Source organism: Scomber japonicus, chromosome 2 (genome assembly GCF_027409825.1).
Source record: "Scomber japonicus isolate fScoJap1 chromosome 2, fScoJap1.pri, whole genome shotgun sequence".
Lineage (NCBI taxonomy): Eukaryota > Metazoa > Chordata > Actinopteri > Scombriformes > Scombridae > Scomber > Scomber japonicus.
In genome coordinates, this window is record NC_070579.1 from 13,398,569 (window position 1) to 13,420,769 (window position 22,201).

Here is a 22,201-nt window from a genome sequence, read left to right on the forward strand (position 1 = left end):
AAATAGCTGAACAAGACCCAAGAGAAGACCTGGAGCCTCGCTGGAAATGCAAGTCACTGCAAAGTCCAGCTGAGCACGAAGCAAATAATCAGTGAGGAGATATTAGCCAGGACACATTAAACACCACTTTGTGGCAGTAGCTACAAGGAGAAATGAGCACGTTTCTCATGGCAGCAACCCAAGACCCCCAGTCTTGATACCAGTGAAGAGCCATATCATGGAGCTGAATAAAGAAGCCCTCCAGGCCCGGTTGGTTGGCATGAAGGACTTCTGACTCAGAGGGAAGGTGCTGGCCAGCAGGATAAAGAGACAGCTGCAGGAGTTGCAGCAGCTAAAGCTTGTGTATATGAAGATATCACCCAGACTGCAGGGAAAGAGAGAGACTGATGAGAGGTGAATTCTTGATGTAATGGACACTGAGGAGGTGCTTTTGGAGAACTGCTGGAAAGTTGTGAGCCCTTTTCATTAGCAGAGGTATCCTGTGCTTTACCTTGAATACCATGTGTATTTTGGAAACAGTGTGTTTTATTTGTCAGGCAGTGCTGGGTTTCCTAGTTTCCTCCTTTTTAATGATTAACTACATGGCTAAACCCATTTAGGGTTGAAGCTATGTGGACCATGATCAGCTCATAGAGCAGCGAACCCTTCAGTTTATTTATTCACTGGTAATAAAAAGAGAATTTGATATTCCTAACTATGTGCTATCTTTTTTGGAAATACCCTTAACTGGATTGCCAGGAGTGTCTTGGCAGAGTTGTTGATGCAGTTGCTTGCATCATATCCTGTTTATCTCTTATTTCATAAAGGACAAGAGCAAGTACAGGCCTACAGGATATGCAGGTCAGTGACCTAAACTGGGGTCTTGCACAAAAACATTTTGTAGTTGCTTATGATGAGGGATCAAATAGTCCAAGTCAGAGATGACTCCTTTTTGCTTCATTCAGTCAGGTTTATTCATACTCATTGAGAATGAGATCTCCTTTTCAAGAGAAACCTGAAAACACTATTGTCCCAACTGGGTGAGGCATAAATCTTAAACCTGTGATTTGTTGGCCACTTGGGAGCAAACATAAGCAAGCTACAAGCGCGCCACTGATATATTCTTTTAGGGTTAGATGGTAAACTTTGTTAGAAAATAATTGCGTATTTTAACATCTAGCAAACACCGAACATTCATTTGGAGCTGTGTTTGCGGCCCCCTGGTAAATCCATGGGCGGTGTTATGCTATAAAATAACTGGGTTATATGAGGTGCTATCCAACCACGTCAGGCATTGTGTTATGAGTCATTCATAGTTTTGCACCACATAGTTTACATGAACAGTGAGTGATTCAGTTGTGTAATGAACAAAAAAGAGAGTTCAAGAGATAAGTGTGAACCCCGCTTACTTTCCCACGCCTGCACAGCTGGTCAAATGTGTCAGATCGTCGGTTTTTGGAAAGAGGTCAGAAACCGAAAGGTGTTTGGCAGTCCGACAAGCAGTTCTGATGAAGCAAACTCTGCACTGAAGTCTAACAATCACTCTTCTTCTGGCTCTGTTCTGAGGGGAGATATCTGGCTCTTGAGCTGCTTAATGCTCCACTGTGTTCCCCAGCTTGTCTCTCTGCAGTGTGGTTGATGAGCAGGTAGTGTACAGTGAGTTTCCAGAGCGTTGTTTGCTGAAAAGAGCTGCCTGCTGAAGCTGAAAACAATGCTTTTGAGAGTGATTGGTGAACCAAAACAACATAGTTGGAAGCTGGAAAACCAAAACAATGATCTGAAAGATACTGACACACTCTTAGAGCTAAGGGAAGCTGCACATTCTGTGTAGGTTTTATGATTGGCCTTTAAGTTCAAGCATTGTGTACCATAATGCGAGCAATATACCGAAGTGTAATGGCGACAAGGTTGAGGAACAAGTCAAGCTTTCCATGAGACTTAGGGAGCCACTGAAAGAAGGATTTAAGGTTTTTCCTGCAACCTCCACCAAGAAAACCCAGGCGAGGTTGTCAGGCCACCTGGTGAGGATGCCTGCCATGTGTATGCCTCTATTTAGAGACACACTGGGCACGACTGACTGGGAAGACAGAGCTAGTAGACCTACATCCTGGAGGGATTATATTTCCCATCTGCCCTGAGATTCCTCCTCCTTCTTCTGGAATCTGCCAGACTTTGGGTGGAGATGGAGAAAAAAAGGAAATCTGGTCTGCTCTGCTTCCACTTGGCTCTCAGTCCTGCAGCCTTGGAGCGTTCCTTTTTCATTTTCTATTGTTTGCTGTGCACACAAATCTGTCACTTCTCACAAATATACTAACACACCAAAAAAATATGATTGTATTTTCAGAGAGATCACCTTGTATTACATAAGAGGGCATTATTTGTCACAAAGGGAACTCTGGAAATATATATTTGTTTGTCTGTTTTGAGTTTGGGTTTTTTTTGGCCTGCCTTGTGTGTTTTGTTCCTGCTTCATAGTAACACAGTAAGCTGTAGTGACAGTCTTATTCTGTGGATGTGTGTGTGTATTTTTACCTTTATGGTCCTTAATGTCCACTGCTGCCTGGGCCTCCAACAGCAGTGAGATCAGCTCCTTATTGCCACTCAGAGCAGCATGGTGTATCGGCGACAACCTTCACACAGACACAGATTATGTGTAAAAATACACATTTATACACGTAACGTGTAAAACCAGAGCATAACTTTGCTGAAATAATCTCCAGCGTAGAGCAGCTCCGCCCCTCAGCTCTGTGTGAGCGACGGGAGGGGGCAAATGACCTACTTCCATTAATAAGCAATCTCTCTACCCCGAAGCCGAAAGTACACACAGCGCCTCTCTGTGTGTGTGTCTAATGGGTCCCTGGTGAATATAAGGGCCGAGCCCTGGAGTCAAATCAACGAATCATCGGTCATTACACAAGGAGCAGAATCCAATTATCTGATTCCAATCAACATAATAAAAAGATGTCTGTTATCTGATGGAGCCAAATGGAACACAATCGTAAACCAAGCATGTGCACATAAAAAGCTTAACCAATCATGAGTCTAAATATAGCCAAAATCCATAGTTATACATTCACAGTTGATAAGGGAACATTTCTTGAGCAAATTAAGAGCTGGCTTTCCTTTAAGGTAATCACGGTCTTTAGATTTGAGCTCATCAGCTGGCTATATATTTCAAAGACAGATTGAAGTAGGGGATAATGAGTAACGTGATATATTTGATCATTTATTGATTACAGAGGGAGATTTTTCTTTCCTTCTTATTGTATTGTGTCAGTGGGGAAATCAGAGGCTGGCTTTACACAATAAAGCCAGCCTCGCAGGAGTTTGGTGTTTTGCTCAATAACACTTAAAGCCCCCCCCCCCCAGTAAAAGATATGCTTTGCTTTCTTTTCCTCTACTTTGATGTTTGAGCCTTACTGTGCAGAATGATGTATGTGCAAAGCTTGACTCAAGACGACTGTTTCATGTTAATCTGCTGAAAGGAGGAAAGTTTCTCTATCTGTGTTTGCGCTGTGTACGTACGAGCATGATTAGTGACATCAGAGCTAGTTTGGAGCTAATCGTGGTCCAATATGCAACTTACACAAGTGTGATGTGCAAAACTTGAAGCATCCAGTGCACAGGTTTTTTTTCAATAAGAAAGAAGGAGTAGATGTTATTTTAAGAATTTCTAATAAGGTACAAGAACACCAAGATTTTTTTAAATCTTAAAACATACCTGGAGGGGATCTTTAGGTATTGTGGGTGTTTCATGTCTCAAGGTTTGAATCTGAGATCTCAGTGCTCAACCTTTTTTGCATGTGAACCCTTTAAATGTGTATTGGTGACTCAGCATCAGGTTCTGGCTTTTAATGTGAACATGAGATGTTGGCATGTCAGCCAAAAAAGAGATTTTGCCTCTTTGAGATTGATTTGTTTTAGGCATTTGTAGAGGCCTGTGGAAATGTGGAAATACCCAGTATTTGGGGAAGAATACAGATCAGTTTCACACGTAGTTAGCCCAGGGAACTTTTAGGTGCTCTAGAGGATGAGAAAATTATCAGACACGAAAATGCTCTTCAGGCACTCATAGGCAGAGCAAGGAGAGAAGTCATATTAAAAGTCTGTAGTCAGCAGAGCATATCGGTAATTACTGCTACCCTATCCGCCCTGATGAAGACCCTGTGAGGTCGGAACTGGTCAGCATTTTAAACAGATATGACAGACTTAATAAAAGCTTTTCATAAAACTTGCTCTGCCTAACAGTGCCTGCAGTATTTCACTTGAAAAATTAGAAAAGTTATTTTTTCTAACTCTTTAATCATCTTGTGACTCCTCAGATTTACTCTGCAATCGTTTTGCAGGGGGAGCGGGGGGCTCCTGACCTCCAGGTTGGGAGCCATTACCATAAACACTGCAATGCTCCCTTGTCACACAGTATTTGCAACAGGTCTTCTTGTCTCACATCACCAAATGATGTTTTTATTTCTTAGCTGCAATAGCCATTATATTACGTACACCTACTGTAGCTAATGCAGTCTACTGCAACAGCTCTGCAGAGATGAGGGTGAAATGTTTTTGTTGCTTTTGTGGAAATCGTTTTCTAAAGGCGTTAATTCAACTTGAAGGTCCTTTTGGAGGCTCTGTCTGTGGTGATGTTCCTTTATACTGACGGTTGTTTCTTATCTTTTATCCACCCGCAGTTATATCAATGAGTGGAAAAACACCTCACAGTATATAAATGAATAGAGTTCAATAGCATCAAAAACTACAGCCTACAAAATAACAGTGAAGTTGGATCAACACCTCTGTAAAACAGCTTCAACAGAAACATGATCATAATCATGAAGAAGGGAGGATGTATTGCTGGGCTGGAGTATAAGACTGCATTACTTTTAGCCAGGTGTTCCTAATAGACTGACAATGTTTATTTTCAATATAAATAAACAAGTGTGAGTAAATCAGAGCAAAAAATATAATATTGATTCAACTGTGAAGCTACTGTGTTATGTAAAAAATGGAATGGCTCAATATGATCAAAAAAAAAGAAGAAAATAATGAGCCAAACAAAAGAAGAGGACAGAGGACTTGTTGTCTCTTACCCATCTGCATCCTGGATGTTAACATTCACTCGCTTTGCTGCTCCTAGAAGCTCTGAAACACATAAAAGCAAAAAGAGACAGAGCGAGTGAGAAAGAGAGCGCGAAGAAGACGAGTGCCATACTCATTATAGCACCAGTCCAAATTTAAACCTATTCAGGATTCAGTGATTAATGAATTCCCTCTTTTACATATTCTAATATTCTCTGCAGGTAGACGGCAGCTCTTTTTATACCTGTGACTGCTCTAAAACAACCCACTGCTTTGTAACAGTTTATTCACTCCAACAACAACAAAGGTCAAGGAGAAGTGAAGAGGCAAGAAAAAAAAAGTCTGTGATGAGAAGTTACTTATGGAAACTAAACCTGACTCTTGAAATGCTCAGCCTGTGCTATATTCACCTGAAGTTTGAGCTACAATGAAAAATCTGCATATTGTGTGTTTCTCAACTTATTAATATATAGACCTGATATGTAAAACACACGTTACTGTCATCATCTGAAAACATTAATACATTTAATTTAGTTATTGTCGAAGTAATAAGTGAGCATTTTGGTAAATTTGAGTTATATGTGAAGATTGATACCACTCTCATGTTTCGGTGTTAAATATTAAGGGAAACTGCTACCCTATGCTCTCTTTAAAGTTGTAAAGCTCCACCTAGCAGCACTTCTAAAGCTCATAATCTAACAGATTGAATCTCTTACAGGAATGTGCAAACAATTAATTATGGTTTTAAAGTGATTTACTGTCCACTTATTACACCTCTGTGCTGAGGGTCTTTGGCTATAGTGCAGGATGCCAGATGTTGTCAGTGAACTCCAGTCTCTGTACAGATGACACCAAATCTGGCAATGTCACAGTGATGGCAAAAATCTGGGAAGTGATTGCACAAAAAAGTTCAACAAGTAACTTCCCCTAGATGTCAATAAGTGAACTTTAAAGGTGCTGGCAGGTTTAATCTCGAAATTTAGAGAGAGCCACGTTAGCTTGTTTCCATCTGCTCTAGCCTTTTGTAGAGTTAAGCCTCCTTGTTCTAACTCGGTACATCTCATCTCCTCTCCTCATCTCACTCTTAGAAAAAAAAGAAAAGGAAATGGAGATTTATAACACAGTGAAAATGTTGAGCTATTCCTGAAAAGTCATACCTCTGGATTTAAAAGGACTTGTCAATCGCTCTGAGAGTGAATGCAGGTTTTAATCTGGAGTGGAGATTGAATAATTTATGGCTTCATCGTTTGTTTACATGTGGATCTCAGATTGAATTTTAATCTCAGATGCATTTGTAACTGTCATTAGAGTGTATCTTTATTTACTACACAGGCATTTCAGTACAGCAACATTCATACAATCCATCCAAAACAATGTATATCCTGAGGTTTGTGTGTCCGTGCTTGTGACTGTATGAATGTGCACAAGTGATAACCTTGATCTTTGACAGAGCGTGAGAAGGATGAAGATGCCAGCAGGCAGCAGGATATCCAGTAAGACGCACACAGACGCCAACATTCACAAATACACAGACACTCTGAAAAGGACACAGAAAAAAGCGGCTTGTTTGTCTCTCAGCTTCTACTTTTTTTCCCCCTTTTTTTCCTGTTTTTTTTTTTTTTTTTGGTCAAACCCTCCTAATCCACAGGCCGTAATCTGTAGCTGTTCTGTAATCTGTGGAAAAGCTTCTCCCTCTCTCTCCGCAGCTATATCTGCACTTCATCCCTTTATCCTGCTCTCACACTCTAATTTTCTGTGTAATTTGCTAAAGAGCGCGTGCTGATTGGTAGTTCTGCAGTTTCCGTTTACACTCCGCGGCTGACATCATCATCCTCGTGCATGTGTTTGTGTGTGTGTGCGTGTGTGTGTTTGTATGCACGTGTAGGTTCGCCCCTATCTATCGTGGATTAAAAATAAGAACTATCCCTTCCCCTCCCCCCCTGTCCAGCAGATGAATCAATGAGTGCAGATATCTGTGTCACCATCAGACTACCAGATAGCCACATGACCTCCGACCGCTAACTTATGACGGGACCACAACATCCAACACCCATCCAGTCTTTTTCTCTGTAGGTTTTTTTCATTCTTTCTTCACACAAAGTCTGAATCAGGGCACCACTTCATAATATTCTCCCTCTAACCTGAATCCATCATGTATATTTAATCAAAATGGGGTATCACTCTGCCCTCAAAACAATTCATCCTTTCTGTTTTGAGAGCTAAAACAAATTTTAATCCTCCAAATAATTTCATTCATAACTCTCTAATCGTATCAGTTACATAAATTTGTTGCCTTAAATTTTTTACATTGATAAATTTTACCTCCCTGTTATGAACTGCGTGTACCACAATGTTTTTTCTGCTTTTTCTTCTGTCCTTGGACCAGGGTTCATATCTTTTTTTTATGTTAATTTTAGGCACAACACTGCAACCGAGCCCCGGTTACCACAGCAACCCCTCAACGTGCCACTCTCACAGACTGTCAATCACTTGGCAGCGATCACTATGATATCTTTTTTTTTTTTTTTTTTTGCGACATCTGAATAAAAACTCCCTCAATCTGGAGCCCCCGTTTTATATTATTTATTTGACTTGAAATCGAAACATTCACATTTAAATTGAAACCTTTCCATCTTAATAAGCCGAGAGCACAGATGAGCGACTGGCTACTGGCAGCCTTCAATGTAACAGGGCAGATTCCCCAAAACCTCAGGAGAGGTGAAGTGGAGGCTTTTTTTTCTCAGGGGTACTCATTACTAGAAATGTTCTGAAGTCCTGTTTCCATCACCTCCGACTTGTGTTGGAGGTGATGGAAACATGTTTTCACTTCCAGTTCCAGTAAAGCCTAAAACTAAATGTCATCAGTTTTCAGACAATTGCACCCACATATGTAAAAGTGAGTTGAATATAAGGGGTCACTTTATGCAAATAGTCCAGACAATGCATCACAAAACAAGCTACAATTATGAGATATCCAAAGATTAGTCATTTTTGGGAAATTGGTTGGTTTTAGTTACACATTTTAGTTATCAGTTATGGTTTCAAAGAACAAAAGGCATCCTCACCTTTCTTTGCAGCAAATACACCCCAAATGTTCGTTCAGCAGTCAATGAAATGTACAATTACATTTTGATTCCTTGTTCTTTCATTTTTTTAAAGGGGGACATATCATGCACATTTCCAGGTCTATATTTTTATTCTGTGGTTTTACAAGAATACCATTGCATGATTTACAGCTCAAAAAACTCCTTATTTATCTTCTACTGGCCCTTTTAATGCAGCCTCTCAGTTCAGTCTCTGTCTGAAACAGGCTGTTTTTTAGCTCCTGTCTCTTTAAAGTCCCCCTCCTGATGAGCCCGCTCTGTTCTGTGCCAGATTTCACTTCTTTTTCTCGTCCTTTACTGTAAATGGGAACTTCTCAAATACAGTTGTAAACATTTAAGCAGAAATCTGATCTGAAATATGTGAGTGGACAACATGAACAACCTGTGGAGGCAACAAAGGCATGCGCAAACGATTTGATGTCAGTTTGATGGGGGAAGTAGAGGTCACATTGCAAATTAAGCATTCAGAGCAGACTGAAGGCTTTTGACTTTTTTTAAAACTTACTTTCACCTCACATTTTGGACCTTTGACCATTTTTAACATAAACATCCAATACCCCACTAATGTTTTAAAAATAAAGAGAGAAGATTACAAGACACATTTATGATAATTGTCTTTTTTTTGTTTCACTTTCCACTTGTCTCAAAATATATCTGCTGCTGTTTATTGTGGTTGTAGCTCAGTATATTAGCTAGTATCCTAGTTTTTAGAAATGAATCTACCAGTATCGAGCTGACTGTTAGTCTAGGCATATCTTCACATCCAGCCCCTCCCGCTGCCATTTCTCAGCAAAAATGGAACAAACTAACTTTTGTTTCCTGCTCTGTTTATCTACTCTACTAAATCTGGCCTTGACATCTGATCTGAGCAATACAATACATCCTCTTTTATTACCAATATAAGACTTTTACTTTCGTTTCAGTGTCATTGTTTGTTTTTCCTGCCAACTTCTCTGTGGTCTATGTTGAGAAAACACTTTCACACATTGCAGACAGTGATAAGAAACCTGGTTAAGGTGTTTACATGCAACAGTGTCCTAGTTTCTAGTGGAATCTGAAGATAGCTTTAGCTATAATCTTCACATTTCTGAAACCAGGATATGATAACCACAGTACTCCATGAACCAGACAATAACTAGCATACTTTTGTGCATTCAGCAATTCAATGACTTTACTGAGACTTCCAGCTTTAATTGTATTTTAAACCCTCCTTGATTATATTTGGAGGTGAATGACGCTATGAGTATGTGACTGACACTCAACTTTCAACTTCATCTTCATCAGTTCCTGGAATATTCTTGTTGGTTTACTGGTCAGATTACTTCCTCTAATGTTAAAACCAGACAAGCTGTGCCAAAAACCTGTCAGAGTTGACTGTTGGTAGCACAAAACAAGCAAACGGAAGATATCACTTTAAAAAAAAAAGTCTCATCTATGAAACGCTGATGAGAAAATAATCTTTTGCTTCCCTAAAACTTTTTTAGTCTCCAGTAGTATTTCATGAGTTTGGGGATGAGAGCAAGAGACAGGGAAGTCAGAAGTTTTGAGACATGGACTTAACACGATGCTGGTTTCGGTCTGTCCATGAGATTTGTTGACCGTGAGAAAAATAACATTTAAATCACAAACACCTTCTAAATTTCTGAAATCTGAAAACTGCCAAACATTTTTGATTTCAAGTTTATTTTAACAGACTGATATAGTGTGAAGATGTGTTTGTTGAGATGTCAGAGTTGCTTCTATGACTTTAATATGGACTCTGGAAGATCTACACCCTTCTTGGTATCACAGGAGTGGATAAAAGAAGAGCCATTAACCACCATAGGGGCAGTTCTCTAAGTGGATATGGATCATTAGGTCGGAACTGTGGGTTAATTCTGCTGGGACACAAGTCAGGGTCTGATCAACTCTGGCTGGGTCACCTGAGTGAGTGATCTGATGTTGTGAGAGCCGACACACCCGATGAGCTCAGGAACATCACTGATGATGTGTCCCAGCGCTTCCTAAGATGTATCTTCAAACCATAAATTTTAGAAGTACAGCGTTGACAGCTCTACTACACAGTGACTGAAAAGGATTGTAAGGTAAAAAAGGACACACATGTAGAACTGCAAATGACAAATATTTGAATTATAGATTGATTTGTCACTTATTTTCTATTAATTGGTTAGTTGTTTAGTCTAGAAAATCAGTAAAATGGTGAAAAATGTCCAAGATGCCACCTTAAATGGCTTGTTTAGTCCCAACTAAAAATCCATAACCCAAATATATTCAGTTTGCTGTCATAGAGGACTAAAAAAAAACATGAAATATTCACATTTAAGAAGCTGTAGCCAAAGATTCTTTTTAAAATGACTCGACTTATCGACTTATTTAATAAATCGATTCATCTTTACAATTCCACACTCACACACAATTCTTTTACCAATTAAATTTCTTTAAATGTTGTATATTTTGACAACGCAAACAGCTGCTCCAGCTGTTCCCTCTCACCTGCCACACTGGTGCTCTGAGCATCACCAGAATACTGTTAATAATACAAAGCACAACCGTGCACACATGACTAACACCTGATGTGTCAGTGTGTGTGTGTGTGTGTGTGTGTGTGTGTGTGTGTGCACACATGTGTGTGTGTGTAGGCAGCGATTCATCTCCAGCAGGGAAACTTGGCTTCCTGTTAAATTATTCAAACATAAACCTGGTTTCACGCTGTCAAATACACAACGTCCATAACTCACCCTTTAAACTCTTCCCATCACTTCCTGTCTCTTTACCACGCTGCATTCAGATCTCCGTGTGTCCCTCCCGCTGGTCTGTACTCTTACTCTTTTTTCCTCTCTCCCTTTCTAAACCTCATCTCCCTCACCCCTTCCCCCTTCCTCCCCTCCTCCCCCCTTTCCTCTTTGTCGTTGTGCAGTGGACTGAGCACTCAGAGCTGATCTGTTCTGGCATTTGAGGAGAAGCATTTTTCTTTTCGGTGGCACTGCTGGAATGTTCAGAGATAAATATACATACACATGAGGAAGAGGAGGAGGAAATGAGGAGGAAAGGAAGAGGGGAGGAAGAGAGGAAAAGGACAGGAGAGGATAAAGGGAAAGGGAAGAGAGGAAAAAGAGAAGACTGGGAGGGGAAGGGGAAGAGCACAGAAGAAGGAAGCGGAGAATAGAGAAAGAGGAAAAGGAATAAGGGAAAGTGGGAAAGGAAGAGGGGAAACAGGGGCAGGACTGAACATGAGAGGAGAGGAGAGAGAAGGGAAAGGAGGGGAAAGGGAGATATGAAAGTGGTAAGAGGATAAAGGAGGGATGAGGAGAGAGGGAGTGGGGTTAAAAGAGGATGAGAGAAAGAGAGAAGGAAGAGAGGGAGGTGAGGAAGAGGAGAGGGAAAGGTGGAGAGGAGGATAGGAGAGGTGGAAGTGAAGGAGTGAGAAGAGAGGAAAGAGGAGGGAGAGGATGGAGGAAGGGGAGTAAGTGATGTGTGAGAGGAAACAAGATGAGGCAAAAGGAGGAAATAAGAGAGAAGGAGGAAGAGGAGAGAGGAAAAGGGTGGGGGGGTAGGAAAGAGAAGGAAAGAAATGGGAGGTGAGGAGATGAGAGGAGGAGATACGAAAGAGGGAAGAGGAGGAGAGGAGATGCGACAAACAGGGAGTATAGGAGCTGTGGCGATGAAATGGGAGAGGAGGAGAGGAGGAGAGCTGTTTGAAGGCTGTAATTGAAATCTAATTATCACCTCGAGTCCCAGCTGACTCCACGTCAAGCACCCGCACACATGCACGTGCACTTTTTTTTTAGCGCCACATATGTGCGCGCATGCACAAAATGTCTGCACGTGTGCACTTACGATCATCACATTATTACCACCAACATCTGGCGTCTTCACGCACCAATAATCCCCCCTGTCCCGAGAGCAGTGTAGGACCTCCATGTACTTCCACCTCTCTCTCTCGCACTCACACACACACACACACACACACACACACACACACACACACACACACGCATAGATGACACTCCTAATTTCTACTGTATGATGACTGCTCTCACACATGTGCAACGTCATCACTATCACACTCAACGTCACAGCACAAACACCCTTATAAACACACATGCACGCAGGAAAGCACACACACATGCACGCACACACACACGCACGCACACACGCACAGTGCACCATTTAGGATAAAAGGCATCACATCAGATTTAGCCTGCACTGCCCTGACCTGGTAATGACGTGTGTGTGTGTGTGTGTGTGTGTGTGTGTGTGTGTGTGTGTGTGTGTGTGTGTGTGTGTGGATGGATGGATGGATGGAGGTATACTGACTGGCTTTCCCCGGCCGAGGTCTCTGTAGAAGCCGCTGAGCTGTCAGCAGGTCCTCGGTCTTGACGGCCTGGAGCAGCTCCTGGTCCTTCCCCATGTCCCCTCCGTCCCGCCCCGGTCCGCTCGCGCCCCTCTCTCCTCCGTTAATCCGCTGCTACATCCTGTCTCCGCTCCGGGCCTCCCGCTGGAGCTGAGGAGGGATGGTTGCTGCCGGGACTGGGATGCTCCGATTCAGCCGGGAGTCCAGCTCAAGTCCCACTCTGCCTCCACACCTCGCGCTGCTGCAGACCCGCGCCGATCACCACCGACAACCGACAGCCGACCGGACGCCACTCGCGCGCTGTCCGGATGCTCCCCGGTCACTCGCGACAGATTCCACAGATTCTATCCGCGTGACGATTTCACCGGGTCTACGTGCGTGCGTGCCGTGCGTGAAAACGGTGGAGCTCGAGCGCCCTCCTCTATGCTGGGTCAAATCCGCACCACTGAAATCTCACGAGCCCTCAATCCGCAGAGTGAAACGCGCGAGCCGCCGCTGATGTTAACGTGTGACCGCTGTCGCCGCCGTGGTGGTTAAACTCGCGCCACCACTGCCAGTGCGCATAAGCATGCACGCACGCACACACTACACCACTACACACACACGCACGCACACACTACACACTACACACACACACACACACACACACACACACACATACACACACACACATATGGCATTACATAGGCCTAAACACGAAGTACTTGTGCGCGCGCCACTCCAGTTGTTGTAATCCCTGTCAGTGTGCGTACTTGACTGAGCGCGTGCGGTCACACAAGTCAGGAGAGGTAGTTACATCGTAATCATAATTCATCCAGTCGCGTGCATGGGGTGCACTCAGCGAGGGGCAGCGCGTGTACCCATGGGGCAATCAACAGCAATTAGATAGATAGATAGATAGATAGATAGATAGATAGATATAGATAATTATGTATACATGATAATTATGCATCATGTAGAGCACTTTTTTCTCGTCTTTCCTTACTCTGTTTTTTTCTCTAAATGTGTCAGGGTGGTGATGGTTTTACATTAACATGTTTAAGGTTAATGAGACGGAGATAATTTGAGGGCAGGGAAAGTGTGTACGTGCGTGCGTGTGTGTGTGTGTGTATGTGTGTGTCCCTGGTGCAGGGCTAATTTAGACTAAAGGGGCCACTGCCAGTCAGATTTAGGACAGGAAGTGGAACAGATGACAGAAGACTTGTAGGCTACTTTGTTTTGTTTTTTTTAAACTGTTTTGTACCATGTGGACCTTTTTTTTTGGTGCATCTGTGTGACACAAATGTACTGACAAAAAAGGCTGTGTCACTGGCAGATTTTTTCCCCCCTGCTGAGAGTCTCTTCATACAGAGGTGGAATACCCCATTAAAGGGACCTGGGGCACAAATTAGCTGTGGACCCTCACATCAAGTTAGTTTGGTTTAACCTCCTGAGACCCAGACCACTGACCAGATATGTGCAGTAGGTTTACTTCATAAATGTGATATTTACTATTCCTGCATATGAATATATGAACGACCACCTGACAGACCGCTGCAGCTTCACTTTACATTCAGACAAACATATAGCAGCTCAAATAAACAAATGATACACAGACCTTGAATCTGTGTTACAATTTTTTTGTCTGTTTAGTTTTTTTTGCGTAACCCATTATTTCGAACTTGAGTGAAGAATGACAGCCCTATATGGCAGTACAAAATACAGAAGTATTACGAGCTTGATGTAGTTAAAGTATTACAGTAAAAGTAGTGGTTTGGTCCCTCTGACTGATATATTATTATATATGACATCATTAGATTATTAATAGTGAAGCATCAGTGTTAGAGCAGCATGTTACTGTTGTAGCTGCTGGAGGTGGAGCTAGTTTACACTACTTTATATACAGTTAGCTAGTTTAGTCCAGTGGTTCATCAGTAAAGTAACCAAGTACAATGTTTCTCTCTGAAATGCAGTAGAGTTCAAGTTCAATAAAAAAAACAGCATAAAGTTGAAATACTCAAGTACAAGTATTTCAAAATTGTACTTGAGTACTTACTTCCTTTCACCACTGACATTAAACAGATATTTATTATATTATATTATTATATTTTTTGAGTATATGCAGTGTGTAAACTGTATTAGGTATTTTAAAAGAGCTGTGTCCCAATTCCATACTATATATGAAACAGGTTTAAAGACTGTAGTGTGTTGTATTCAAAATTGATACTAAAAACATTTTTGTCAGTGTTGATGCAGTGCTGTTGAGACGCTATTGTCACAAATTTGCAAAAGGTGTTCACGCACCTCATGAGTGATCTGGGAAAACAACATAAAAAAAATCATCTATGAGGTTGAAGTGGCTTCCTGTGAGAATAAATCTACCTGGTATGTTCATTTCCTGTGTACTACTACACATACGAAAACAGTATAAAGTTTAGTATAGCAGACAAATTGCATGCACTTAGTATGAAATGGGGACAAAGGTTTCCTCTATATGTGCTTCGGTGGTGCATGTTACAAAATTAATCTAATTACCTCAAGGTAATGGGCTGCCTCCAGACCTGCCATTCTTCACTTGTCCACCAGACTCCTTCGGACTTTCCCGAGGTCACCTGACACCTACACCTGCTCTCCTGTTCATTATCCCATCAGTTCCTCAGTATGTAACCAGCTCTCCAGCCCTTTGCCTTGACAATAACACATCATCATGTTGTCTAGCCATCTGTTCCTAATATTCTGTGTACCCCCCCCCCACCCCACATGCGCTCTTTAGATGGTCTTCTTGCATCAATCTGCAAGCCTTCTTACAGATTCTGTGATCTGTTTCTAGTAAAGTCACTTTCCACACCTGTTCTGCCTCAGTGTCTGCATGTGTGTCTCCAATCCTGCTGCCCAAGTACACACCCATCACAAATCCAGCCTTTGCTTCAATTGCATGCTTTTAGAGTAAAACATTTATTAAGTATTGGCACAATGTTACAAAGAATATCACACTTCTACAATGTTTGATATTAAACAGCACTAAAAAAAACTAAAGACACAAATAATAAGACAATTTCAAGTGTTGAAGAACAGCGGATCAAAGTCCGGACTTTAAAACTGCATTAATCAATACTTATAGATTAGCAATGAATCCAATGGCTACATCTAATGTGACTGTTAGAGATAAACTCACAGGGAAAGGTGCGCCGGTGGTCGAGTGGTTAGAGTGCCTTCCATATACACAGCCGACCCCGGTTCGAATCCCGGTCGGAGGTCCTTTGCTGCATGCCACACCCCCCCTCCATCTCCCATGTTTCCAGTCTGTATACCACTAAATAAAGGTTTCTATGCCAGACAAAATCTTAAAAAATAAATAAACTTTAAAAAAAAAACTCATAGGGAAATATCATCAGCTTTGGAGCCTTTTAGCCACTTTTGGTGGATTTGTTATGGCTTTATGCCACATTCACTGTATACCCCTTTAATGCATCCCTGTTCAGTACAAGATAAAAAATAAAGGACTTACTATTTTGAAGTGATTGTGAAGAAACTCAAATATTGATCAAAGATAGATATTTCTTAAGTCGGTGGAGACCAAAACTATAGAAGCCGAAAGCGGCCAAGGTTGCAATAATTTTGGTTGATCTCTTCAGAAAATGATTTTCTCTGGATGATGGATTATTTTAAGAAAACAAAAAGGTAATTTTCTTAAAATAACAGGATGATTTTAGTACATCCTTCAAATCTTCCTCATTTAATGAGAAGACTAGCTGCAACTTCAGAGGTGTGTATTTCAGTAATCCTGCTGGATAAAATATACAGATTAGCTGGATTGTTCTTTCATCCACTAACAAAACAACTGGTGAGGTATTTGTCTCATTATACAAAAAAACAAAAAAACAAAACCCTGTTATCCTGGGATCATGAGATAATTAACTCATGATCTTGCAAACTTGGTGGCTTTTGGCTTCCATAAAGAAGCAGAGTAAAAGAGAATAGACTTACATTCATCATGTGGCCAGAAAAAGCCCAAAATAAATCATAATGCCCAGTATTTCTATTTGTATCTTTTTTCTATTCAGATAGAATTGATCTATTTGTGCTTGTATTTCATATTTGTTGAGGCAGCAAAATTAATTGTTTGTATTTAAAAATTAAAGTGGAAATAGGTGTAAAAATATTGTTTTGTTTTTCATTACACTTTTGATTTTAGGATATTAAAGTGTTAAAATAAGTGTTCATAAATAAACTATACTATACTATACTATACTATACTAACTCAAATTACAGAAAACTACATGCACATCACTGCATAGAAAGATCTTTTCCTATTTGTTCACACCCACCTGCTTTATGCAGCAGGTGGGTGTGACTCTCCTCATTGATAGCTCCTAACAGACAACACAGCAGAACAGAGGAAGGCTGAGATAGTGAAGTAACTCACCTGCATGCTGTTATTTGACTTTTTCTTTCTTCCCCCCAAAAAATAGTTAATACAGATTTAAACAGCAGCAAACTTTTACATTTTGGTGGACACTATGTACCGATATATGTATATATACATAAAAAGAGGCACTGGTGCAGCATAAACACAGGGATTGTTGAAAGTGGTCATCATTCACAGATAACAAGTGAGGATTTGTTAATGTAAATGTTATAATTTAAAAAAAATTAAAAATGACATGAGCCACAGATTGTAACTCCTTGCATACCATTTTGATAATGTGTGCAAATCATCTGTGAATAACTTGAAGATCAAATACTCAAGATGAATTTGTGTTACTTATGACATTTATGATAAATATCATAAAGCATCTCTTTCTACATATACACATAACATTTAGCAGCCCTAAATACGATGACTTGCTCACTGCTTCCCCTGTTGCTACTTCATGTATTTCTGAATATTGTGTAATGTTGATTTTTTTCCTGTAATGACTGACTAACTGTCTAACTAACTAACTATTATATACTATATACAGTAAGGATATGCATGAACATAGTCTTTCACTTGAGTGCTGAGTCCAGGTAATGTACTGTCTGCTCCATAAGTGCGTATAAAAGCCCTCCTGCACATCTGCTTCAGGCTCTCCGGCCGCTGCCTGCGATACGGCCTGGTCAGCTTACAGGAAGAGCCGGTGTAATAATTGAGCAGAGCGAAGAGTGAAGGGAAAGTCTTGTGGCTGCCGTGCAGACTGAAGAGCAGGTTGTTCACCAAGACACGAACACTAGTCGGGCCGTCATCGCTTTGGTAACTCAGAGTGAAGAAAACATCTGGCTGGCCACTGTCTCTGCAACACCATAGCAACAAACAGTCACTTTCTATACACCTTTAGTTTTTTTTTTGGGGGGGGGGGGGGGGTATAATACTTTTTATAGGACATGTTATTGGACTTTGTTTTTAACTGTTTAACACTAAATAAAATAAATTAAACATTACTTAAACACACCCTAATTGAATAAAACAGATGACTGGATAACGCTTTATCTATTATATCTTTATTTATAAGCAGTATATAAATATTTATTAAATGGTTTATAATACACTATAATGTATTTAGATAACGTCTGTGCTGGTGTAAAAACATAAAGAATCCTTTATTATCCTTTATATCTTTGTGTAGTAATGGTAATACTGCTCTGTTTTGCTAGACAATCAAAACCCTATGAAACGCATTTAGACATTATCTCAGAAGGATACTGTCTCTATTTTTATATATCTTATTGGAATAATCTGATTCAAAACCTTCAATGGAAAAAGATCTGAAGCTAACCTCATAAATGTCTGATATCTAATAAAGTTAAAGAAATCTTTTTCAAGCTTTTAAATAAATATAACCAATCTAACATTTATTTAAAATACATTTAAAAGTGAAATTAGTCCTCGAGTCAGGCTTCGTGTCATAATCACTGCTTATTGTGGATCACATCCTTCTTGAATTTGTTTTGTGTTTTGAACATGTGCTGTTTGGTTTTCATGTCTATAAAACAAAGGAGCCCAAACACAAGTAGAAATTGAATTGAATTATTGTTTTTGTTAAGTTAAATGTTTGTAGGAGAGCCTTCGTAATCTAGTGGTTAAGGTTCATGCCACATTATGCCAGCGTCCCTTCGCTGCAGGTCATTCCCCTCTCCCTCTCCCTCTCTCTCTCTCTCTCTCTGTTTCCTGTTAGCTTCTCCACCGTGTACTAACAAAATAAAGACAAAAAATCCCCCAAAAATGTTTATAGGAACAAACCTAATAAGCTGAAATCATTGCTTTAAAAAAAACAAAACAGTAAGTGTAAACAATCATTTCTTCTGACGATAAGAAAGAAGTTCAAGTTTATATTGTACTTCAGCTTTTCTCATGTGTATTTTCTTAAAGTAAATTGTTTGCTACTGATTTATTTTTGTTTAGAAGCTATTTTTTTATCCCCTGGTGACGTCCCTTCACTTCTGTTTTGTGGCTTGTCTACATATTTAATAAAGTTCAGAGAAAAAAAAGATAATGAATAGAAATAAAATATTATTACGGTAATTATAGTAAATATAAGTTGTAATGGAATAAAATGTGTTTTCGTAGCAGAGGCAAAAATTCTTCCATTATAGTGAAATTAATTAAACCCTTAAATACTTATAGTATATTATAGTATAGAAGTCTTAATTTAACTTACAATTTATAGTAGTAGTAGTAGTAGTAATGTATTAGTTTTATTTCATGTTTATTTATCAGGTAAGAAACCACTGAAGTCTATTAAGCACTATTAAGGGAGATTTGGGCAACCAGTATACAACGTTTCAAACAGTCGAAGGAGATAAAACAATCTTTAAAAAATGAAAATGAAAGTGTTGGATTACCTGATGAGGAAGGTGCCCAGCGGTGCGCGTGTGAGTATTTCATGTGCCTCCTCCATTGTCATTGGCCCCCAGTAGAATCCACTATACTGAAGCTGCTGGTAAGTGTGTTTTACCAGTTTATACTCTGCAAAGCTGCTGAATGGACGGAGGTGAGTGGGCAAGGTCTCAGTGTTGTCTCTGGGCACCGGCTGCAGCGGAAACAGGAAGTGGAAATGATTTGGTAAAAATATACAGAAGGCAGTGTTTAACTTCAAAAAACCTTGTTGCAGGTATAAATCAGATTGTTCTTCTCATTGTTAATCAAAACACAACACGAAAGATTTCCCCCAGCTGGTTCCTGTTGTTGAAGACGTTAACCAGTGAAATCACTCAGCTTCACTCACAAACATCCTGAAAATATCCTTAAAGAACTCCTGAATCCACCTTTCCAGGATTCCCAAAAAAAGTGACTCTGAAGGGTTTGATGATATTAATGATAAAGCTTTTCGTGGTGTAGCCATTAGTTCACACATAATGTTTTAATTTGTGTGAACATGTTAATCTTATTTTTTTTTTAATCAATTTGATGATGTGAAAAACTGTAAATCAATAACAACAATTTGCTAGTCACAAATATTGATCGTCTATATGTGTGTCCAAGGTACAGTGGGAAAGAAAAAGGTTATTATTATTATAAAAATGATAATAATTATTATTAATTTAATCTTGGAGCTTCTCTTTCATTTGCACTTCAGACAAAAAACAGAAAGTTTGCAAAAAAGTCCAAGAAAAAATCATTTTCTTTTTTTTTTTACCTCAAATACTTTCTATTCACATTTACTTTTTAACAATCACTTTTCCATATTTTTTGTTTTTTGTTGCTTCAGGACCATTTATTTATCATATCATGTAATTCTTCTGGTTGCCTGTGAATGTCTGTGATGCTACTTGATGCTACAATGTTACATTTTAAGAGATGTTAAACTGTATGAATAATAACACTATAATATCCCTATTCCTACCACAAATAATACTACTAATGCTCTGCACAAATGTCTACAGATTAGAAGTCCTGTGTTCAGACACTGGGGTTTGATTTGTGAGAAAAAAATGACACTGAAAATATCTTTTGACTTTTGCTGTCTGAATTTGACCAGAGTGATGTAGTGTGTGACTTTGTTTTCTCTGAAGGATTTCATACAGATAAACTGATATGCAAACTCCATATTAATCATAAATAGTGAAGAGAATTTAACTTCACAAACATAGCAGACACGTCACATTTTGTTATCAGCAATTAAAATGCATTCAAACATCTGTATTAGATGTCCGTGGTTCGTTCTTAGTTGAATTAGTTATTTTTATGCATTAATTATTATCAATAAGAATTGGCTGGAATAAAAATCTGAATCTACATGACTCCATAAAAACAAATAATACTATGAATTATACTTAGAATATTTATTTATTTATATTACTAGTAGTAGTATTAGTATCACCCAGTCACACATCCCACATCCCTGACTCTAAGTTCCTTGTGGAAAATACATCATACGTCATTTTCATTAGTCATCTCATACAGGAAAGGGTACTTATAAAGGCATGCGCCTAACATAAGCAGAACATTTAATGAAATTGTCTCGATTGACATCTGACTTCCTTGTGATAAAGAGAGAGAGAAATTTTGCAGTTTAAAAATAAACAAATCCGAAAAAGCCACATTTTCTTAAAAGTTGTCATTTGTAGAAAATAAACAGTTTGAGTACTAACTTGGTTCCAGGTTTCTGCCTCTTCCTCCGAGTCGTGTTGAGTCAGGAATTGTCTCCAGTGCAGCAGACTTAGTTGCTTCTTGGACGGCTCTCGGCTCTCTGGTTCAGCTCCCTCTGGACTCCGCGGCTGTTCGGGTCTGGCGGGTTCTTCAGGAGGCTGACTCTGGTTCTGTGTCTCAGCTGCACGGTTCTGTTCTAGGCTCTGTACAACTGTTCTATCAAGATTGTCTCTGACCATTCTAGAATGAAGAATCCTCTTCTTGGCCATCTGTTGCACCAGTTCCTCCTCTGTTCACCGGCAGATCCTCCATTATCTACTCCTCTCGGGTCTGTCACCTGCTGCTCGGTCCTCTTTGAGGCTCCATGTCTCTCAAACAACAGCTTCTGATTTTTAATAAAGATTCATCAGCAGCATGGCAGAGCACCGGAAGAGAGCAGAGGCTGAATCTTCTTCTCTGTCATGTGATGGAGCTGAAACACAGATATTCACATTTAAAGGATAAGGCTGAAATGTATACAAAGCCTGATATATGTTATCCCTCTGTGCCTGTAGAGCTCTGTTGTTTTCCAAAATGATTTAATAAAAACCTCTTGACTTTGTGCCACATTATAAGTTTCTCAAATATATGTAGCACAAGAAGTTAGTGAACCACATCCCACACATGCTCAGTGGCATCTGGTGTACAAAGAAGCGCTCTGCTGTGGCTGATAATGTGATCGCTGTAGAGCTGCAACGATTAGGGTTAGGGTTAGGGTTAGTTGCCAACTTATAAAACTAATGGACAATTATTTTGATAATCAAATAATCAAGTTAAGTTTTTTTTTATTGTGCAAGTTCTCTGGTTCCAGATTCGTAAATGTGAATATTTTCTGGTTTCTTTTATCTTCTATGATAGTAAACTGATATATCACCAGGTTATGGACAAAACAAGACATTTGATGATGTCACCTTGGGCTTTTGGGAAACACTGATCAACATTTTTCTCTGTTTTCTCTGATTTTACGGACCATTTTAAGATCGAACCGATAACCAATATCAAACCACAGTAACGAAACCCTTTGTGGTGGAGGAAAATTTCACTCAGGGCTGCAATGTGACTGTTTTTAATGGCTTCTGAAAAACAATGGGGGCATACAGTTAC

At 39.8% G+C, this 22,201-nt stretch overlaps 2 protein-coding genes across 2 annotated transcripts in view; both read right to left on the reverse strand.

The window, feature by feature from the left end:
- Window positions 1–12,567, reverse strand: part of si:dkeyp-9d4.3 (caskin-1) — a 36,584-nt gene extending 24,017 nt beyond the window's left edge. Inside the window, exons 1-3 of the mRNA XM_053339855.1 lie at window positions 12,474–12,567; window positions 5,064–5,115; window positions 2,512–2,609 (exon numbers count right to left, since the gene is read on the reverse strand). Coding sequence (XP_053195830.1) covers window positions 2,512–2,609; window positions 5,064–5,115; window positions 12,474–12,567 — 244 coding nt within the window. The remainder of the gene's footprint in view (window positions 1–2,511; window positions 2,610–5,063; window positions 5,116–12,473) is intronic.
- Window positions 12,568–17,443: 4,876 nt separating this feature from the next.
- On the reverse strand, window positions 17,444–21,521 carry LOC128380099 (suppressor of cytokine signaling 1-like). Its single transcript, XM_053339798.1, has 3 exons — window positions 21,061–21,521; window positions 19,312–19,499; window positions 17,444–17,762 (listed from the first exon to the last, which is right to left on the reverse strand). The coding sequence occupies exons 1-3, from the start codon at window positions 21,325–21,327 to the stop codon at window positions 17,444–17,446; spliced, it is 774 nt and encodes a 257-aa protein (XP_053195773.1). The 5' UTR covers window positions 21,328–21,521.
- Between the last annotated feature and the right edge of the window lie 680 nt (window positions 21,522–22,201).

Excerpts from the sequence above, each read along its gene's own strand:
- LOC128380099 (XM_053339798.1), bottom strand. The coding sequence starts at position 21,327 with ATGGCCAAGAAGAGGATTCTTCATTCTAGAATGGTCAGAGACAATCTT. Across the intron at positions 19,500-21,060 it reads AGGCAGAAACCTGGAACCAA|CCGGTGCCCAGAGACAACAC; the intron begins GTTAGTACTCAA and ends TTTCCGCTGCAG. Across the intron at positions 17,763-19,311 it reads CTGGGCACCTTCCTCATCAG|AGACAGTGGCCAGCCAGATG; the intron begins GTAATCCAACAC and ends ATGGTGTTGCAG.